General features: G+C 54.1%; 2 protein-coding genes across 2 annotated transcripts; both read left to right on the forward strand.

Moving 5' to 3' along the window:
• The first annotated feature begins 2,028 nt into the window (after positions 1 to 2,028).
• Positions 2,029 to 5,082, forward strand: LOC140644966 (coiled-coil domain-containing protein 81-like). The gene is made up of 6 exons (XM_072848155.1): positions 2,029 to 2,107; positions 2,853 to 2,914; positions 3,368 to 3,521; positions 3,774 to 4,030; positions 4,426 to 4,511; positions 4,941 to 5,082. The coding sequence occupies exons 1-6, from the start codon at positions 2,029 to 2,031 to the stop codon at positions 5,080 to 5,082; spliced, it is 780 nt and encodes a 259-aa protein (XP_072704256.1).
• Positions 5,083 to 16,343: 11,261 nt separating this feature from the next.
• Positions 16,344 to 19,678, forward strand: LOC140645035 (ciliary microtubule associated protein 1A-like). The gene is made up of 6 exons (XM_072848265.1): positions 16,344 to 16,455; positions 17,217 to 17,417; positions 17,640 to 17,741; positions 18,090 to 18,211; positions 18,644 to 18,784; positions 19,592 to 19,678. The coding sequence occupies exons 1-6, from the start codon at positions 16,350 to 16,352 to the stop codon at positions 19,676 to 19,678; spliced, it is 759 nt and encodes a 252-aa protein (XP_072704366.1). The 5' UTR covers positions 16,344 to 16,349.
• The last annotated feature ends 2,122 nt before the right edge of the window (positions 19,679 to 21,800 follow it).

The following is a 21,800-nucleotide window of genomic DNA, read 5'->3' on the forward strand; positions in this document are numbered from 1 at the left end:
TCTATTTTTATTGCCTGCTTTACACCTTCCTTCATGTGTGTTCTTATTAAAAGGCTTTGGGGTTTGAGCCAGAGCTGGTGCTTGCCTGCCCAGGTGTTGGGGTGTCCCCTGAGGCTGACTGGGGGGAGCAGAGCACACAGACATGGCAGTGGGGAAGGGGCACATCTCGGGGACTGCGGGCTCAGGGTCAGGCTTTGTGGCTGCTGTGCTTTGCGGAGGAGCTGCTCCTGGGCAGAGCTGTGTCACTGCAGCGCTGCCCAGTTGCCAGGAGCTCCCTCTGTCCCAGGAGCCCAGCCCAGCTCAGCACAAGGACCAGCCCAAGGCGTCACTTTTTCTTGCCCCTCTGGGCTCCCTTCAGGTGTCCCTGGGGCTCCAGGGGAACCTGCTGTGAAACAGGCTGAAGGAATCACTGAGGTTCCCTTCCTCAGCCAGGGAGACAGACTTCTTTCCAGCAGTGCCATTTCTCCTATCAGGAAAAAACTGGGCAGGAACATTGCCTTTCCTTGGCCCATCGTTAGGCAGGACACCCGGACAGTGCCAGGGAGGGATCTCCTTTACCCCTGCAGAGGGAAGGGATTCAGCTGAGTCAATGGAGGCACCTCCTCCTGTGTTTTTAGTCCTGGGCCCAGAAAGGGACTTGGGTCCCTCCCATGCACACCACAATCTAGGATCTAAATCCATCAAAGGAGGTGGGATTCCTCTTGCCTCAGTTCAGGTGTGCACAAAATGGCCACCTGCATGTGAGCTCCTTGTCTCAGCTCTGATGCTAATTCCTGGAGATGGAGGGCAGCAGTGAGCTGCTCAGACACCAACACCTGGTGACATGTGAGGTCCTAGAGATGGCCCAAGACATGTGCAGGGAACTGCAAGCTCTACTGGAGCAATTTTCTGAGACCGGGCAACATCTGGAGGCATCTTCTTGGAGGTTGTTGGGCAATGCCTTTGGTCAATTGAAATGACAGCAGATGCCAAAATTTAGGGCAACTGAACCTTTCACTAGTCAGTGTGTTCAAGGCTTCATCACGCATAATGGTAACTTGGAGAGACAAATACAATAGACACAAACAAACACCCCACAAACACCTTGCTCGTTCTTTCCCCAACTTTTATTGCTGAGCATGACGTCATGTGGTGTGGGATATCCCTTTGGTCAGTTGGGTCAGTGGTCCTGGCTGTGTCCCCTCCCAGCCTCTTGCCCATCCCAGCCTAGTTGCTGGTGGATTAGCGTGAGAAACAGAGAAGGCCTTGATGCTGTGCAAGCACTGTTGAGTGATAACTAAAGCATCGGGGTGAAACCAGGACTGTTCTGGTCACAAATCCAACACACGGCACCATATGGGCTGCTATGGAGAAAATTAACTCCATCCCTGCCAAAACCAGGGCAAGAAAGCCCATCCTACTCCTACCACGCAGGCGACATGCAGCAGAGAGGAGTGTTTGGGCACAACGGAGGGGCTGTTGCATCCCACAGCCATCCTGCTGATGGGATCCTTCGATCCCATCTCTTGTAACTACCCAAACGCAGCCAGCCCCCAAACCCCACCTGCCCGGACGGGCTCCCAGTAGCAGAGACATGTTGGTGCAGGGGGCAGACAGGGTTTTTGGAAGAGGACTGGGGAGAAATGGGATGACTGTTTCCCAGGACAAGAGGGGAAATCCATCTCCTCCCTCCCCAGTTATGCTGGCTCCCTGCTGGTGTCATAATGCACCTTCAAATGATGCGGGCTGATGTCACAGGGGGATGCCCCACATCACAGGGAGGTCTCCCCAGCACCGCGGCGGTGACGGCACTTCCCGGCGAGGCCTGGGTACTGCTGGGCACTGCTCGGGGACTCCCGACTGCTGCCCTTCGGAGCTGCTCCACAGCCAGGAGCAGGGTCGGGAGGCAGCGGGGCTGCGCTGGGGGACCCTCGCTGACAGGCAGGACCCTTGCTGACAGGCAGAGCAGGGGCACGTCAGAGAGGAGTTTTGGGCGAGGAGCTGCAAAGAGCATCCCTTTCCCTGAGCTGAGGGCAAGCAGCAATCGCGATGGAAGGCTGCTGCACTGTGGCCATCAGCTTGGAGCTGAGCAGCTTGTTCCCCACGCTCCTGCAACTCTCCACCAAGGGTAAGGGTTTGGGGAGCTCCTTCCCGAGGGGTCGCAGCGGAGCTATCCACTGTCAAAAGCTGCAGCTGCTGGGCTGTGGGGGTGGCTGGACAGGGCTGGGGGCTGCTGCGAGAGCCTGACCAAGGCTCCCACCGGGCTTGGGGGACAATGTGGCAACCAGGACTCCTGGGTCATGGTGCTGGGGCTGCCCTGAGCCACAAGGCTCCCATGGGAATGGCTCAGTCCCCTCGCGAGGGGGGCCATGCAGGACCAGCTTTCCCTGGGAGCTGGTACCTCGTGGCGTTCTGGCTCTGGGATGAAAAGGGGTCCTGCATCCCCGGGGCTGAGGTGTCCTTCAGCTCCCACAGGGCTCTCACGAGCCAGCTGGAAATGTCTCTGCTGTAAATCAGCCCTTTCCCTTGGACTAGTCTCCTTTGGGAGAACCTCTGTTCCTTCCCATGGGATCCTCTTGTGCCACCGGGTTCATGCCCTGGGCTCTGGGGTGCCAATCCCTTTCTGGGGGTTAGATGGCCACAGCCCTGGTCCTGAACCCTTCCCACATCCCCATTTCTGCCCCAGCCCTGCCCTGGGAGCAGAGTAAGGCTGGCTGGCTGAAACTGGGGCACAGCTCATCTCCGCAGCCATGGCAGTGTTTGTCTGAGCTGTTTGTGGACACCTGCATCTGTCACCCCCTGGGTGAGGAGCTTGGCAAGGGTCTGTGAGCTCGCTGGCCCGCAGCCTGACACCTCTTTCCCTTGCTTTCCAGAGGTTGTGGCTATCTGGGATGCTGTGTCTGCGTACATCCTGGGACAGCTGAAGCTGGACAAGGTGGGCTGTCATCTCGGCCCTCCTTTGCCCTGGAGAGAGAGCCTGGACCCCGGGGAGCAATCCCTCCCTCAGCATCATGGCAGCACGCCAAGATAAGCCTGTGTGCCCAGAGCTGCTTCTTGGTCAACCAGGAGAGAAAGCAAGTCCAGATGTAGTCTGAGAAAGCATTTGGCACCTGATAGGGCTTCACCCTTCCCTATGGTCAGAGTGGAGAGACCAAGCAGAGAGCCTGGGCATTATGCTGGGTCCGTGCCAAGGATAATCCCTGGGAACCAGTCCCATAGGTATTCCTTGTGCTGGAAATGCCTGGAATCTTCTCTATCCACGGGATGCTAGCCAATATTTTGAGGAGGGGAAGAAAACATATGCAGAACAGGGGCCTTTTCCAAAGCTTTCACTTTTCCCATCTCTAAAATACCCACTCATCAGCCTTTTTGTCTTTTTCCTGGGCAGGGTGTCGTGGTCACAGGACTCGGGACCTTCGCTATGCTCCAAGAGCGATTCCTCGGCGAAGAAGAGGCGCATGTGGTTCGAAGACCCGTCTTCCGGCTGGACATTGATGTGTTATGTGTGCAGGAGCTCGCGTTCCCCACAGTGGTTATCCCTGGTGAGAAGGCAGCGGCCACCCTCCGCTTTCCTCCCCCGTGTCTTGGGCTGGGGTCCGTGCTTGCTGCTCTTTGGAAAGGGCTGGGAGAAGTAGGGAATTGCCTCCAAAGGTCGGGGGAAGGCTTGAGCTCCTCTAAAACAAACCACTCCCCAAGAGCTGTTTTTATAAACCACATTTTGATGCCTTTTTGTTATGAATCTTCCATGGAAATTTGGCCTGCTGTGGCACTGATGATGTTCCTCCTCCTTGCAGACAATGTCAAGATCAAGCCGCTGAACTACAAGTGGCTATCGCAAGTCACCTCCTTCCCGCGGCACGTGGTGGAGGACTGTGTGCAAGAGACCATACTCTTGTACTCCTTCCAGCTGAGGAACAGGCAGCGCCTCGCCTTCGCCTTCAAGGACATTGGCGTTTTGTCCTGCAAAGACGATGTCCTGTGCATGCGGTTTTATTACGACTGCGTCACAGGGCTGGAGAGCAAGGCCAGCCGGATTGCACTGCTGCACACTGTGAGTTGCTGAGGTTTTGAGGGCTGCTTCAATGTCTTTGGGAAGCCTATTGAAGGGGGAGCAACCCAATCACCATTGGCCAGCCTGGACGTGGCAGGCCGGCCAAACGCCTTTCCCTATGCTCACCCCCACTGACTCCTCCATTACAAAGAAAGTTTCTTCTGAGTTTCTGGGTCCTTGCCCTAAAAAAAGCCCGGCAGTGTTATTGCGCAGTCTCAGTGTTTGCTGTGCAGCTTCTCCAGAGCAGAGCAAGGGCTAATGTTCATGAAAGGAGGATTTGGAAGAGGGCTTTGGAGAAGTGCCTTTCCTTTGGAGCAGGAGACAGCTCTGCTTCCTTTGGGAGCCAAGAGAAGACTGCCTTGGAAACCTTCTAACAGCTCTGGGTCACTTTGCAGAGGCTGTGGATGCCAGCTGCAGCTGTCTGCGGTGGAGCAACCACGGCTCAGGGGATGCAGGCTGCTCCTGCCGAGGCGTTCCCGAGGTGAGTGCGTTTCCTCTGCGGCCCTTGACCGACCGAGCGGGCGGCTTTCCAGTTCCTGCTCAGCAGTGCACGTTGTCGGGGCTCGACACTCGGCATCGAGTCAGGGATCAATCCTGAAGTGACTGGTTTCTGGTTAACTAATGCTGAGTTGGGAATACGCATGTATTCTCCTGGAGTGACCGGGCGTCGTGATTGTGTTTCTCACGCCCAGCCTGCCGTCATTCCCATCAGAGAGAACCGAGTGCACACGGAGAGGACTTCAAGCTCCATTTTCTGGTGTTGGGGGGAGATTGCCAGTAAACCCTGTGCATGGCCACAAAGGAAAAGGGATGCCATGCCTCGCACGACAGTCAGGAGGGTTAGTGCGGGGAAGCTGCAGAGGGTAGGGGGTCACCCTTCTTCAAGCCTGTGTCATCATTTGCTCTCCAGGTTTCGGTTCATTGTGTTCAGCAGAGCGGTGGCCGAGGCTTTCTCCACCTGGCACAAGAAGGCTGCAGAAAGTCACAAGCTCAGAAGACATACGGGAACGGGTCCCTGCTGTCCAGGTGGGGCCCTGCCCCACGCTGGGTGACCACAGCCCCACTAAAACGCACTCCCCACGGGGCTGCTCTGAAGAGCTTCCTCCTTTCCCAGGTGCACAGGGGCTTCCTGACAAGCTGCTGCAGAGGCGGGCAAAGTTTTCCCTCCCCATGCTGCCAAGCCAGGGGCCAGGCACGAGGCAGCAAGGCACACGGAAGAAGTCTTCTGCCAGGTGAGACCCTTGTGGGAAGGGAAGAAAGGGATCCTTGCACCCATGTAGGAGAGACATCCCCTTTGGACAGTCCGGCTGTAGGGACTCGGGAAGGTCCCTGCCACATGCCCCACGGTTTTTACGAGCTTGTTTCCCCCATTGCAGGCCCCGTAGTGGGGAAGGCAGAGGATGTTGAGTGCACCCCACAGCACTTTGCTTGCCCTTACAACAGACCTGAGGGGCCCTCCTCTCCCATGCATCTGATGGGGCTCAGGAAAGGCTCCCCTGTGCCATGGGAAACAGCCCCACCTGCCCCGCTTCTTCTGCCAGCCGGGGGAGCTTTGATACCAGACGAAAATGGGAGACCAACCTGCCCCATGCTCATGCCGACTCCTCCTGGTGTCTCTTTGCAGTGTGCTCCCGCCATGTCCAGGCAGCTCCCCCAGGATGAAGGAGGCAGGCAGGCAGGAGCCAGCTCCTCCAGCCAGGCCCACCGCTGCACTCCCATCCTCTGAAGGCTGCAGGAGAGCGTTGCAGGTACGTGCGCTGCCTTGCTGCAACTACCATGCTGTTTGAGACTCGGCAAAAGCCTCTTTGTGCAGAGAGCCATCCTGAAAGGGGCAGAGCGCTGCCGACCGATCGCCTGAGGCAAGGGGCACCAATGAAGGTCAGAACCAAAGCAAGCCCCTCCAGGAGCTGAGACTAATCCTGCCTGCGGCTGTGTTTCCATCCCCTCCAGGAGGTCTGGCAGCTGTCTGCAGAGTGGGAGCAAGTGAAGCCCAAGTGGCAAGAGCGGCTGGAGCAAGCAAAGGCAGAATGGGCAGTGTGGGAAGCCTGGTCTGCAGGGGAGGACCGACAGCCGCCCCAGGTACGGGCAGTGATTGACACCGCCGAGAACAGCAGCGACCCTCTCTGTCGGGGCACCGGGGGCGGCAGGTCTCCAGGGGGTGGGAGCGGGACTGACACCCAGCTGCAGGGCAGGGGTTTGCCTGCTCATCCCTGTCAGGGAGAGACTGGCAGCAGGATCTGAGGGGCAAAAGCAGCCATCAGCCGTGATGACGGGCATGCGGTGCTGAGTCTCCCGGCTCCCAGGTCCTGCTGCAGGCTCCTTTCAAGAGGTCCTCTGGGAATCAGCACCTCTGTTTCGTCTGGTTTGCTGAGAGCATCTCCTCCTTGGCAGGCATTCGGGCCTGGAGGCACTAGGACTCCCCACCCTCCAGCCCAGCCCAGGAGAAAGGAGGTCAACAAGAGGTGGAGGAAGGCTGAACACCCTCTCCCAGCAGAGGAGATGGCAGCAGCAGCCCAGCTGGACAGACTCCAGCCTGAGTAAGTGCGCACCAGCTCTGGCCACAGCCTGGGCCAGTTGAGCAGCCGTGACCCTGCAGAGATGTCCAGGACCCCCGTCCCTGCATCCTGGCCTTGCATAGGACGCCCTCTGATGTCTCCTAACACGGGCATGACCTGGGTTACCCCCACAGCTGAGGCCCAAAACTCACCACAGGGTGGAAGGGTGGGTACACAGGGGATCGGGTGGGTGCAGGGGCTGGACGAGGGGAGCGGCAGAAGGGGTCTCTGGCACAGGCTGAGGGATGATGTTTCCTTGTTGTTGCAGCCACCTTTCCCCACGAGCGGTCCAGGTCCTCAGAAGGCTGGAGCCGCATCAAGCACGGAGGGAAATATACAGGAACGTCGCTGAGAACAAGAGGCGGCATCAAGAGCAGCAGAGGCAGCTCCCCTGGTAACTATCTCCAAAAAGGGATGGTGCTTCCCCCGGCTGCAAGGCCCATCCCTCCACTGAGGGCAGCCCTGGGGGAAAGAGGGCATTGCTCTGACAGCCCTCGCGAGACAGAAGCAGGTTCTGGAGGCTGCCTTTGGGCTGGACCTCCCTGACACCCAAGGGGACTGCCTGGGCACCCAGAATTGGCTTTCCATGTGGGATGTGCAAGTCCTGGCTGAAGACAGAGGGATCCTCTGATGGCTGGCTCTCCCCTTTCCAAACCAGAGAGCTTGTCCTGCCCTTGCAGAGCCCTGGGCCAAGACACCTTGCCCCGAGGGGGGACACCTGTAGGGGACACTCAAGGTCTTGGCCCAGCCTGACTCAGCCCCAGGCTGATCAGCTGCACCTGGGACCTTCTCATGGCCTTGGCCCTCAGGGGCCTCTCCCACTTCACAGACATGTTGAGGCTTCATCTCAAGCAGATCCCATCACAGGTGGCCTGAGCTACGCCTGCAGGATTTCTCTGCCTTCTCCCTGTCCATATGATCACACGCTTCTCTTTCTTCCTCCCTAGCACTAGATGCTGGTACCGCAGCAGAGGGGAAGGTGGCGGGAGCGACGGCTGTGGCAGTGGCTGTTAGCAAAGGGGCTGGGAGGCTTCTCAGCTGCCGTGATCCCCCTATAAATACAAAATAAAGAGCTCTGGGGCTGTTCCCAGCTGGACTGACTGGTTTGTGCCTGGGGATGGATGTGTCTAAAGGGATTATGCACACAGCATGTGTGATCCCAGTACTGCTCATAGGTGCAGGAGGGAAAAAATTCCACACATAGCCCACAGCTTGAAAACGTGCAGCCCCACTCCTGCACATCCAAGATAGGTTTGGAAGAATCCCATGGGATATGGCCTTGGGGAGAAGAGGGGTCCTGGAGAGCTACTTGATATTCACGGACCACCTCCTCCAAGCTCAAGAAAGGTCCCTCCTGCCAAGGAGGAAATCAAGCCACGGCAGCAGGAGGCCAGCATGGCTGAGTGAGGAGCTCCTCACTGAGCTCAGGCATGGAAAGGAAGGTACAAGAGGTGGGGACAGAGGGAGGTGACCCAGGAGAAGTCAAGAGCTGCTGTCTGATGGTGAGGGATAGGGCTAGGAAAGCCAAGGCTGACCTGGAGTTGATCTGGGGAGGGACATGAAGGGACAGAGGCAAGATTTCTACATGAACATCAACAGATGAAAAGGCAGGCAGACATGGGCCTGTGGCATGCTGGGAGCGTAGTCTTTCACCCAGCAGCATACTCTGAACTGCAGTCCCTCACCCCACAGCATCCTGGGAGCTGAGGTGCCTCCCCTGCCTGCAGGCTCCTCTGGTGCAATGAGGTGGCTGAGTTTATCCTCTGGCCAGGAGATCCGTGCAGCACAGCTCAGCACAGCTCAGCACAGCCTGGTGCCCATTCAGGTTGATGGTGATGTGGGTCGGTGACCTCTGGGTGTTCAAAGGTCTTCGGGTCAGGGTCACGTCACCCTCCGACCTCACCATCATCACTGTTGTTTGTGTCACCCACATCCTTGTCTGCCTGCTGCCCAGAACAGACCCGCTAAGGCAGCTCAGCAAAGTGGTCGTCTTCTTCTTCTTCTACACCATCACGCCCTTGGACAACCCCCTTTTGTCTACAGCCTGAGGCACAGGGAGGTTAGGGAGGCCCTGGGGAAAGGGCAGCCATGGTCAGCACTCAGCGTTCTCTGTGTTATTAGATCCCAGTGAGGAAATGGTCCTTCTGGGAAGTGCCGAGGGTAAAGTGTGGGAAGGCACGTTCCCTGCAGCAGATATCCCTCAAGGAGACTTCAGCACCAGGAGGTCTGTGATTCAGCCCGTGCTGAGGTCAATGCTAAGCCTGGCCACATGCAGTTTGCCTCCATGGTCTGTCCAGTGCCGTTGGAGAAGGTTCCTTGGCTGGCATATCACCCTGGGGAGAGGAACCATCCCTCAAGCCCAGCTCCTGCTTAGTGCCTGCCTCTGCCTCCTATTGCAGCACCCGGCGTGACCCTTGGAGGAGCTCTGTCTGTCGGTGGTGGGGACATCTGTCCATGAGAGTGCATCAGCAGAGGGTCCCCTTCCATCCCATGGTGGTCTGGGAAGCAGAGTCTCCAGAGGCAGGGCTTGACTTAGTCTTGCCTGCAGATCTTGAGCTCAAACATCTCTCCAGACTCTCTGTGCCAGTATCATCCCTCTCTCCGTGTCTGCCCTTGTGATGCAGCTAAGGATGTCATTCTCCAGCCTGATGAGCCAAAAAGGGCAACCCCAACTCTCCTCCCTCCTCTGGCCAGGCCCAGCCTTGGGAACCAGTTGGTGGCAAGAAGCAGCTGTAACAGGAGGGCAGAAGTTTAGGCAAGAGGTGGTGGGGAGGCACGGCCCTAGTTCTGGCTGGGGTCTGAGGCAGCATTCCCAGAACAAGTCATGGCCATCCCTCCCCACACCCTTCCCTCCCTCCATCCCGTGAGGAGCCAGGCAGCCCCAGCTCAGCTGGGCTCCTCTGGCTCCAGCTGTGCTCTGCCCCTCGCCCTTCTGCCCAGAGAGCATTGCTGATGCAAAGTCAGGTGCAGGCACAAGAGGAGAGGCAGAGGCCATTTCAGATGCTGATACCACTGAAGATGCAGAGGCCGATGCAGACACTCACAGCATGACAAATGCCACTGCAGATGCAGATCCCTTTGCAGCTGCAGATAGCATTGCAGCTGCAGATGCCATTGCAGATATCCTTGACAATGCCTTTTCAGACACAGCCAGACAGCAATACCACGAGGAAGATACCCATTCCATTGCAGGTGCAATGGCAGATACAAGGGCAGCTACAGCCAGAAAACACCTACCATCAGAGATACAAGTACAGTCCCAGGCACCATTACACATACCATTGCAGGTGCAGTCATAGATACAGACAGAATTACACATGCAATTACAGCCACAGGAAGAGCCACAGACACGAGTACCCATTCCATTACACCTACAGATCAGATACAGACACCAATCTCATTCCTGAGAGGGGAACCCATTACAGAGAGAGGTGCCATTACACGTACAGGTAGTGATAGACATACCATTGAAGGTCCAGGGAGTCTCTGCATCTGAATTGGGTGTCTGTAATGGCTTCAGCATCTTCAAGAGCAACTCGAAAGGCAATTGCAGCTGAAACTGTACTTCCATCTGCAAGGCCATCTCCAGTGGCATCGATGCCCATATCCTGAAAAGAATCTTCAACGGCATCTCCGTCTGCAACGGTGTCTGCAAAGGTACCTGCCTCTGCAACGGCATCGTCATCTGCAGTGGTGTCTGACATGGCATCTGCATCTCCAGTGGTGCTGTAATGGTTTCTGCATCTGCAGTGGCACCTGCAATGGCACCTGCATCTTCAATAGCATCTCCACCCACAACGTCACCTGCAATTGTCTTTGCATCTGCAATGGCATCTGCACCTGCAATGGCATCTGCACTGGAGAGCTGCAGATGACAGTACAGAGGCACAGCTAGCATTCCAGATGCAGATGCCTTGCAGATGCCGTTGCAGATTCAAACACTGTTGCAGGCACCATTTCAGATGAACAAACCACTGCTGATAACCCTGCAGGTGCCGTTGGCAAAGCAAATAACGCTGCAGAGGCAGGTACCGCTGCACTTGAAGAAACCATTGCAGATGGCACTGCAGACACAGATACCATTGCAGGTGCAGAGGCCATTGGAGATGCTGATCCCACTGCAGCTCTCGATAGCATTACACATACCGATACAGACACCAACACCCTTGCAGATGCCACTGCCGGTACTGTTACAGATCCCAGTGCCAGTACACACAAGGCGATAGCATTACAGACAGTCACACAGGTACTGAGACCCTTAGTGGTACAGATACCATCACAGATACCCTTGCGGTTACTATTTCAGCTAGAGAGGGAATTACATGTGCGCCTACAGAAACCGTTGCAAGTACATGTGCAGATACAGATACCATCAGCAATGCAGATACAGTTACAGGTACAGTTATGGGTACAGATACAGATACCATTAGAGACACAGGTACTGGCACCATCAAATATACTGGTACCAGTATCATCACAGAGACCAGTATCATTACAGGCACGGACTCGCATTGAATTGCCGATACAAGTGCAGCTACAGGCACAAAACAGATACAATTCCAGATGCAGGTACAATTGCACGTACAATTCAGGATACAAGTACAGTCACAGGTGCAAGTGCACTTTCAATGACACCAAAAGCAGCAGATACAGCAAGTGACACCATTACCGACTGAGGTCCCGTGACAGACAGAGGAACCATTAGACACCATTGCACCGCAAGTGGTCATTGCGGATGCTACTGATGATGCAGATAGCATTGCTGATGCCATAGCAGATGCAGATAGCATTGCTGAGGTAGATGCCATCTCAGATGCAGACACCATGGCAGATGGCGTTGTCGATGCACATACCATTGTAAAAACCATTACGCAGACCTTTGCAGAAGCACATACCATTCCTGATAACGTTGCAGATGCAGACACCAAAGCCAATACCATTGGAGATGCAGTCACATTTCTGATGCGGATACTGCTGCAGCTGCAGATACCACTGTAGAAACCCCTGCAGAGAGCATTGCTGATGCAAAGTCAGGTGCGGGTACAAGAGGAGAGGCAGAGGCCACTGCAGATGCAGGTATCACTGAAGATGCAGGGGCCCCTGCAGGCACTCTTAGCATTGCAAATGGCACTGCAGATGCAGATCCCTTTGCAGACACGAATACTATTCCAGATGGCACTGCAGAAGGAGTTAGCATTGCACACACCATTGCAGATAATTTGGCAGTGCAGATACAGTTACAGGTCCCGATGCCATTAGACACACAGATATTGGCACCATCAGAAATACAGGTACTGGTGCCATCACACAGATTGATAGAATTACAGACACGAGTTCACACTGAGTTGCCAATAGAGTTGCAGATAGAGGCACAAAATAAATACAATTCCAGAGACAGACACAACTGCACAATTAGGGGATTGTGCCACAGACAAAAGCCCAGCCATCCCTGAGAAGCAATCGCTGCCCCCTGGGCAACTCCCCCCAGCTTATATACTGAGCATGATGGCATATGGTATGGAATAGCCCTTTGGCCTCTGTGGCTGTGCCCCCCTCTCAGCTTCTTGTGCACCTGGCAGAGCACGGGAAGCTGAGAAGTCCTTGAACAGTGTAAACATTACTTAGCAACAACTAAAACACTAGTGTGTTACCAATATTATTCTCATCCTAAATCCAAACCACAGCACTATACCAGCTACTAGAAAGAAAATTAATGCTATCCCAGCTGAAACCAGGGCAGCTATGATGAAGAAAGTTAACTCTATCCCATCCAAAACCAGTACACATGCTCAGCACTGTCACCAACTCCACCCTCAATGAGGTCCCCATCTCTGTGCTTGGTGCCACCCCGTCACATGCTTGTAATGTCCCCAAACCCCAAGATTTTCCAGGTCCCCACCCCCTTGCTCCGTACATCCTAGTCCCCCCTCTTAGTGCTGTCCACATCCCCATGCAGGTGGCCCCGTTCCTGTTCCTGTGCTCGCCACTTTAGGCGTGCCTGCGATCGACAAGGTCCCTGTCAACACATGCAAGGCCACCTTTCACAGAATCCCAGAATGGTGGAGGTTGGAGGGCAGCCAGGTGTGGGGTGCATCTGGATAGAGGGTTTGTTCCTGGGTTTGGGCAATGGTAGCAGGTCTAAGGGTTATTTCCTGTTTGGGGGTGCCATTGGGTGGAAAGCTGTTGAAAGCAGCATCTGCTCCAGTGGAAACAAGCCCTGTCCCTGCAGCAGTGCCAGCAGTGCATCTCATAAGGTGCTGGGCACCAGCGTGGTCACGCTGCGCTCTCTGGCTGCTTGTTTCAGCACCTCAGGTACCTGGCTGCCCACCCTTGAGAAGAGCTGGGGTGCCATCCTCAGACGTTTGTAACTTGCCCTGCTCGAGGTAATCGTGTCTCTCACGGTTAGAGTACTTTGGGATAGTACACACCGTGCTGTCTGCTCTGCCTTGGGAGTAAATGATGTGTTTCTGCTTGTAGTTTAATTGCCTTATTCCTTCTTTTGAATCTCTGATGCAGATCACTCAGGGCCATTGATGGAGAACGACTTTTGCATTGTGCCTGCTGTTCTGCTTGGCAGAGCTGCAGGAGGGGAGCCGGGCAGCGCTGCTCCACTGCTGGCTGCTGGGGTAGCCGTGGAGGACAGAGGCTTTCAGAAATCCCTTCCCAAGTCCCACTGAAGCTCAAGAGGTTTTCTGCCAGTGGACTTGCTGTGGCACTAAACATCACTTGGCAAGGCCTCTGACTTGTCCTGGGTTCCCCTTCGTTTCTGCTCTGTAGAAGACGGTTGGCAAGCATTGAATTTGCGCAGCCTCTGCTCCTGTTGAATTGTCTTGTTGCTTTTTGTCACAAAGCGCTTTGTCAGACAACTGCCTAGTGAACGAGGCTTCCAGGGATGGTTTGCTGTCTGGCTAGTCAGAAAAAGGACAGGGATGGCAGTTAACATGTTCAAGCTGGATGGAAGCAGCAACTTGCATTTATTATTTATGTCTTGGCACACGTCAGACCAGCTCTGACAGCATCCTCTTCATTCTAGTGATACTGGGTACGATCACGGATCTTTAGTCTTGTGCTAGGTTTTCACCTGGAAACACTTCTGTGTATTCTGCCTGCATCTGCTTTTGTCCCTATAAAACCAACAGCTGGTCTCTGGGTCTTTTGCTTTGTAGTCAATGATGTTATTTTGTAGTTTAGTTCATCTGCATTTCTCTCTTTCTCTCTCACTCCCTCTCTGTCTTGGATAGCTGAATTATGTAATAACCTGTTAAAGAGAAGATTAACCAGGTGCATATTCCTGTACTGAAGAGTACAATGTAGGAGAGAAAGGCAGAAGTGTCTGATCAGGACACGTGTGAAAATGCAATGTGATTGGCAGTTTTGGCCGTGTTTGGCAGTGGTGGTTGCTGTCGCCCTGTTCTAGCTCAGTGCTTCTAGCTCAAAGTCAGTGCAAAGGTGGCCTGTGAGTTTCTTGCTTGGTTCTGCCCGTGCCTTTGGTTGGTGTGGGGTCTGTGTGGTTGGCTGGAGTGTGGCTTCATGCCTTCCCTGCTAGGCCCATTCATCTGCTTTGGGAAGATTTAGAGCTGTTGGACAGGTGAGAGTGAGAGCAGGGAAGGCATCTGGCTTTGGGCTCTCGCGTGAGTTCGTTAGTGCAAGGACAGTGAGTACTATTTGGCTTATGCCTGTTGTTCAGTCCAGGTACATCAGCCTCCAAGAAAGGGAGAAGCCTCAGGGCAGCATCCTCCCCAGCAAGTTTGGTTCTAGGCGTCTGTCTGTCTGATGTCCGCTGAGGAACTGGTGCCTGCGAAGAATGATGTCGGGAGGTGCTGGGACTGCTTTCCTGAGGAAGAGCTACAGGCTGAGCCCTGGGCGAGAGAAGTCCAAGCTCCCAGGGAGAGGCCTGCACAGGCTGTGCACAAGCAGGACCGTTGTGGATCGGGGTGGGCGCCCCTTGCCTCACTTGAGATCCACTGCCTTCCAGGTGCTGATGAAGCCTCCTGACAGGCGGTTGTAGCCAGGTGGGTGTCGGTCTCTTTTCCCAAGATAGTAGGAAAGATTTCTTCACTGACAGGGTTCTTAAGGACTGGAACAGGCTGCCCAGGGAAGTGGTTGAGTCACCATTCCTGGAGGTGTTTAAAGGACGTGCAGATGTGGCACTTAGGGACACGGCTTCGTAATGCACTGTTCGCTTTACGGTTGGACTCGATGAGCGTAGAGGTCTTTTCCAACCTCAATGATTCCATGATTCTATAATATCTGAACTGTTGGCAGTACAGAATTAGACAAGTGGACGAGCAAAAAGTGAGGAAATGTGGCTAAGCTGATGAGCTGCAAGAACATTACTGTGAAAAAATACTTTTATCTTAGGAAAGTTTTAACATTTTCTTCCAGATCATCCTCTTTGCTCACCTGTTCCTCAGACAGTCCCACACTGTCCAGCACAGCTGAAGGACACCCCTTCCTTCCTGCATTTCCCATTGATTCCCATGGCCTGATCACCCTGTGCAAAAGCAGCTCGGGATTTCCCATGTAGCACAGGTACAGAGGAAATGGAGAAGAGGCAAGGGTGCATTAGGAGGCATTTTGACTGAGACTCTCCACACTGGTAAAAACCTCCCTGAATGGGTGCTGGATTCAGAGCGGTGTCAGCGAGGGGAGAATGGGGCCCTTCTTTCTGAAGCAGAAGTAACTGGATTTGGCTGTGAGAATCTGCTCTTCCCTTAGCAATCCCATAAAGTAAAACTTCCTCCTCTCAGCCAGCACACACGGCCCATTCATGCTGCTTCCTCCAACGCCGCAGATGCATGGGCAAAAGAGAAGAAGGGAGAAGGAAAATCCTCTAGCAACGTTTTACTCTTGGGAACTAGTCCTAGCTCCAAGCCTTGTTTCTTTCCTAAATGGCTATGAGCACCAGGACAGACTCCCGAGGCCGCAGTTTCTGTGGCTACCTTTCCCATGGATTTTTCTTGTGTTTTCCCAAGAAACTGCTGTGGCAGATTTCAGACCAGGTGCCAATCCAAATACTCATAATCAGAAAAGTTTAGCATCTCCTTCAACTTCAGCAGATTTTTTTTTTCATGTACATATATTTTTGACCTTTTTCTAAACATTGTTCTCCTTTTTTTCTTGCAGACTCAGATACTTGCCAAGTGCTAAAGACAACATAAATCTAAGGAACTCCAAACTTCCAGGAGCTAACAAGATACCAAACAGCATTTGACACCTGCTAATACCCAGCTGCCGGCACCAAGGAGTACTCACTGAATATCTTTATTTTCTTCACATTCATATTATGATGTGAGCCCAAAGGTATAAGAACATAAGGCTGCTAAATTAAATGCAAAAATCACATCAGTTTTCCCTCACTGCATGTTTCTGCTGTGCAGACCTCATGAAGGTCTAGCCCTGCAAGCTGGACATCCCCAGCTCCCCCATCAGCCGTATGGTGCAACAGCACATATGACAGGCACCAGGAGCCTGTATGATGTCACAGTGCGTCTCCATGACGAGCCAAAGTCTCTCCACAGGGCCGCCTGGCAGCTGACACCACAACCTCTCCTGCCCGATAGCTGCCTGCCCTCACCCTCGCAGCGCTCTGCGACCGAGAGCTGCCGCAGCCGACAAGCTCACCCACAGGCAGTGCGATGGCCAAGGCTGAGAAAGGTGAAGCACTGCTGCTCCTCCCGGGGAGGCTTCACAGAGGGCCTCTGTCAGGGAAGGCCCTCAGCAACTCTCCTGCTCTCGCCGTAGGCTTTGTAGCCACCTCCACCATGGACGGAGCCTGGGTGGGCACCTGGAGACCTCATCGCCCACGCGGCCCCATCATGGCCCAGTTCACCAGCCCGGGACCCAAGTACTCAGTCCCCGGGACAACAGGTAAAACCACCATTGCAAGGCGGGGGCGGCACATCCACTGCCTCCAGGGGACGAGCAGCCACAGCTCCATTCCCCTTTGCTCCAAGCCTCCATGCTCTCAGCTGCAGCAAGGACACAAGGCCTGCCAGAGGAAGGCTCAGGCTGCTCCTGGGAAAGCCCCAGGAAAGAGCTGCTTGACTCTGCTGAGCACAGAGGTGGCCTTAGCAGGGCCTTAACCCCTGAGTGCACAGCAGCAAGCTTCATTTGTGTCTTCGCGACAAACTTGGTGCTCCCACCTCACCCTTTTCTTCTTCTCCTCTTCTTCTTCTCCTCGTCTTTGTCTTCTCCTCCTTCTCTTCCCCTCTTCTTCTCCTTCTTCGTCTTCTCCTCTCAGACTTCATCTTCTCTTCCTATTCTTCTTCTTCTCCTCCTTGGTAATAGCAGTAAAGTTTCCATTTCTTTCCCATCGGGGCTCCGGGAAAGCAAAACATCACAGAGGCGATCTTTCCATTTGCTTTCAGTTAGCTTAGCAACTGTGTCGGCGTTTCATACTTCATAACAATAGCATTCTGGTGATCTTCTGATTAATTGCACAGTGCCTACATTGTTCTTGCTGGAAGTCATTGTACCATTGTATTGGCCTGCTGGTATCAGTCTTGGAGGAAAAAATCACATGGGAAGGAATTTCTTGAGGCCAGCAACTCCAACTACTCCACTTAAAACTAACTTTAAATATTCAGTTGCAGGCAGGTGTCCTTTTCTTCATAGGCTTTTCTTCCTAGGTTACCTGGCTCACAATCCCACCAAAACCAAAGCCCCTGCCTACACTTTTCGAGGGGCCAAGCCTCCCGTCGCAGACAGCTGCTCTCCGGGTCCTCGGTACTACGTCCCGCCCTCCATCACCAGGAACGGGAAGTACGTGGCTCCAGCACAGCACATCTGCGGACTTCCCAAGATTAAGACCGAGATCACTCCTGGACCAAGTGAGTACCATTTCTCCAGCCCTTCTTTCAGGCAACACAAGCACGCCTTACTTTTGCCCTGTGCTACTGGGGTACAAAACCATCAGCTCACGCCCTGAAGGAGCTTCAGAGGTTTCCAGACACAAAGCAAACAAGGCTGAGCCCCTCCTCCTGACCTTTCCTCTTTGGCTTGAGCAAAAGTGCCCAGCTTCATTGCTTTTCTCCGCTTCTCCTCTGCCTTAGGTGACTACTCCACCGACAAGGCCAACAAACACCTCTACAAATGCGCGCCGGTGCAGTCCATGGCCTTCCGGCACAAGGCGGTCAAAACCGACCAAACTCCAGGTAAGGGAAAGTGGGGAAATACACACACTTGCAGCCTGCGTGTCCTCCAGGGAAAATCTGCTGCCCAGCTTTTTCAACAGGCCTAGGGAAAAGCCTCCGCAGCAGGACGCAACGGTCTCTTGACAAGCTTGCTTGATGCCCCAGAGCACCAACTTCTCTCATCCCACAGAAGAACGGGCAACTCAGGCTTGGAGCTGCCAACACACACCACATGCGACAGAAGAAAGAGGCAGTGGGAGGAGGGACAAGACATCCTTCCTGCTCCTCGCAGCAGGCTGCTTCTCTCCCACCCAGCTGCTGCCCCTCTCCCCACAGGACTCACACGCTCTCTTCCCATTCCCCTTCCAGGTCCTGGCACCTACACCCTGCCTAGGCTGGTGGGACCCAACACAGCCTACACCCACGCCAGCCCGTGCTACTCCCTGAAAGGGAAGAGCAAGCACAGGGGCTTTGCTGAAGACCTCTCCAAGGTGAGCTACGCTTCTCTGCTCTCTCGTGGCAGCAGCTGAAGCTCAGCTGCTCTCCTCAGGGCAGAAGGGCTCCCACACCTTCTGCAGCCTCTCTTAACGCACACTGCCCTGCACCAGCAGCAAAACCCAGGAAGCCACAGGTCCCCTGGCTCTCTTGCTGTTAACAGCATACCAACACCTGCTGTGCCTCACTGTCCAACACTAACAGTTTTGGTGGGGCAGAGCTCATCAGCACCAATGGGAATCTCCCTCCTCCTCCTCTGGGAAATCTGCCTCTCTGCAGGGGAACAGGAGGTGCCCTTGTTCCAATCGCTCCATGCCCCTCACACCACTCCTCTGGCCAGCCAGCTCAACTAGCACAGCCCGCGTGGGCACGCGGCAAGCATCAACACCTGCCTTTTGTACCCAGCCACCTCCTTGCCTCTCTTACAGACGCCAGGTCCTGCTGCATTCCCCAAGGTGGAACTGGACGTCTACAAAAAACGGGCTCCCATGTACACGATGGGAACCAAAAGTAGACTTGGAGGCGACAAAACAGTGAAGCCGGGGCCGGCAGACTACTGCCTGGGAAAGGTAAGGCAGCCTGCCCGCCTCTCCTCCTCTGCTTTGCAACAACCAGCCCTTAAGCATCTCCCCCTTCTGACAGGGCTTCTGACAACTCCAGACCACCTGACTGGAGTGACAAAATGCAGGATGCAGGCCTGCTCCCTTGCCTTGGCCCAAAGCCCAGCAGAGAGACGCCAAAGAACATCTCTTTGCCTCTCCACTAGCTCAGCCATTCAATGCTGATACGTGCTCACACATCACAAGCTCCTCAGGAGGACACTCCGCTGCAGACAGGACAAGCAGACCCAAGAGGGGACATTTCTCATGCACTGGGGTCAGCTGGGAGGGCAGGGGCATCTAGCAACATGTGGCTGGAGCTAGAAGGCCTCTGGACTTGGAGCAAGTTCCAGTGCCAGCTCAGCTCCAGCCATGACCTTGCCCTGCCAGGTGGACTGGCCATGTCACTCCATTTTGCGTCAAACACAAGATCTTTGCTGTTGAGTGGCCTTCTGAAAACACTTGAGGGATGCATTTTACCCACCCCAAAGTCTTTCTCTCTTGCCTTTATATTCCTCCCCAAAAAGGGGAGAAATGCCAGTCACTACCAGCAACAGACCATTAGAAATGTCCTGTTCACGCAGGAGGTTTCCAACAAGCGTGCCACTGGGACAGGGGGAGTTAGGTAAAACTGCCCAGACATGCCTGCAGCAATGCACAACAAAGGGCAAATGCACATACAGCAACTTGTTATGCCAGACGGCCTTCACTGAAGACAACTCTTCTTGAGAACAAGGCACCATGGTCACCCTTTTTTCCTCACTTTTCCCCTTCCAGGTGACACTGATCAAGCCCCAGGCACCTGCTCCCACTTTTGGACTCCGACATTCCCTCTACACAGCTCCTCTAATAGCTCTGATATGATTCTAATAAAACAACACACCCCCAAAGATCTGGTCTGTTCGCCTTCAGCTGCAGGGAGAGGAGGTGTGCGTGAGGGAGTACAACCGTCTCTCTCCAGTTCATGTTTATGCCTCAGCCAAAACACTGCAGGATGAGGACGAGGGGAGAGCACTGATATCCTTAGTGTCATCAAGGCAGAGAGCTCTGACAGCATGCTTTCACACGACTGGAGCTAAACACTGCCCCGTGAAAGCAGTCCAGCCCTTCCCTACGTGTTCTCACCCCATGGCTGAGCATCCCGCAGGCACAGGCTTTACTGAAGTCTCAGGAGACAACATGCACAGCCTTTCCCTCATCCACTGAGCGGGTCATCTTGTCAGAGAAGGAGATCAGGTTAGTCAAGTAGGACCTGCCTTTCATAAACCCATGCTGACTGGGCCCGATCACCTGGTTGTCCTGTATGTGATGCGTGATGGTGCTCAAGATGATGTGCTCCATAACCTTCCCCAGCACTGAGGTCACACTGACAGGCCTGTAGTTCCCCAGATCCTCCTTCCGGCCCTTCTTGTAGATGGGCGTCACATCTGCTAACCTCCAGTCAACGGGGACCTCCCTGGTTAGCCAGGACTGCTGGTAAATGATTGAGAGTGGCTTGGTGAGCACTTCCACCAGCTCCCTCAGTACCTTGGGTGGGTCCCATCTGGCCCCATAGACTTGTGTGTGTGTAAGTGGTGTAGCAGGTCGCTAACCATTTCCCCTTGGATTATGGGGGCTTCATTCTGCTCCACATCCCTGTCTTGCAGCTCAGGGGGCTGCGTATGGCAAGAACAACTGGTCTTACTATTAAAGACTGAGGCAAAGAAGGCATTGAGTACCTGGAGAGATAGAAATACAATGACGGGCACAGGTATGATTCCAGAGGTGGACACAATTACACACAGAGATACAGGCAGAGAAAGAACTATAGATACCGAAACACATACAGACACAGTTGCCCATACAGGTACAGTGGGAGTTACAGATACTGTTGCACCTACAGGTACCATTGCACCTACAGATTCCACTACAGATACCAATAAACACAGATAAGGTGCTACTGAAGATACCACTGCAGATGCCATTGAAGATACCACTCCCGATGCAGATACCACTGCAGCTGCCTTTGCAGGCGCAGATGCCACTCCAGATGCAAGCACCACTGAAATGGCACTGCAGAAGCAAATACCACTGCAGGCATCATTGCAGATATCTTTGCAGACGCACACTCCATTCCTCATAACACTGCAGATGCAGAAACCAATGCCAAGAGCATTGCCGATGCAGGTGCCTTTCCAGAGTGAGATACCCTGGCAGATGCAGACACCATTACGGATGCTTAAACAGCTGCGGATACCTGTGAAGAAGCCAATTCAACGGAAGATACAGACACCATTGCAGAGGCCACTCCAGGTGCAAACAGCAACAGAGAGAGCATTGCAGGTGACAGACTGTTGCAGATGGAGATACCACGGGAGATGCAGATGCCATTGCAGATACCACTAGAGATGCCCGTGCAGTTGCAGGCACCCTTGCAGATGCAGATGTCATTGCAGATGCAGATGCCATTGCAGACGCACATACCATTGCAGATACCACTTGTCCTGGTTTCAGCTGAGACAGGTTAATTTTCTTTATAGTGGCTGGTATGGGGCTATGTTTTGGATTTGTGCTGAAAACAGTGTTGATAATACAGAGATGTTTTAGTTGTTGCTGCACTAGGCAAGGACTTTTCAGCTTCCCATGCTCTGCCAGGTGCACAAGAAGCTAGGAGGGGCACAGCCAGGACAGTAGATCCAAACTGCCCAAAGGGCTATTCCATACCATGTGACATCATGCTCAGTATATAAAGCTGGGGAAGGAGGAGGAAGGGGGGGACGTTCGGAGTGATGGCGTTTGTCTTTCCAAGTAACCGCTACGCATGATGGAGCCCTGCTTTCCTGGAGATGGCTGAACACCTGCCTGCCCATGGGAAGGAGTGAATGAGTTCCTTGTTTTGCTTTGCTTGCGTGCGCAGCTTTTGCTTTCCCTATTAAACTGTCTTTATCTCAACCCACGAGTTTTCTCCCTTTTACTCTTCTGATTCTCTCCCCCATCCCACCGGGGG

Source organism: Ciconia boyciana, chromosome 30 (assembly GCF_034638445.1).
Source record: "Ciconia boyciana chromosome 30, ASM3463844v1, whole genome shotgun sequence".
NCBI classification, from domain to species: Eukaryota; Metazoa; Chordata; class Aves; order Ciconiiformes; family Ciconiidae; genus Ciconia; species Ciconia boyciana.

Coding starts and splice junctions, on each gene's coding strand:
- LOC140645035 (XM_072848265.1), top strand. CDS start 16,350: ATGGACGGAGCCTGGGTGGGCACCTGGAGACCTCATCGCCCACGCGGC. Junction 16,456..17,216: donor CTCAGTCCCCGGGACAACAG/GTAAAACCACCA, acceptor TTTTCTTCCTAG/GTTACCTGGCTCACAATCCC. Junction 18,212..18,643: donor TTGCTGAAGACCTCTCCAAG/GTGAGCTACGCT, acceptor CCTCTCTTACAG/ACGCCAGGTCCTGCTGCATT.
- LOC140644966 (XM_072848155.1), top strand. CDS start 2,029: ATGGAAGGCTGCTGCACTGTGGCCATCAGCTTGGAGCTGAGCAGCTTG. Junction 4,031..4,425: donor GGATTGCACTGCTGCACACT/GTGAGTTGCTGA, acceptor GTCACTTTGCAG/AGGCTGTGGATGCCAGCTGC. Junction 4,512..4,940: donor CCTGCCGAGGCGTTCCCGAG/GTGAGTGCGTTT, acceptor TTTGCTCTCCAG/GTTTCGGTTCATTGTGTTCA.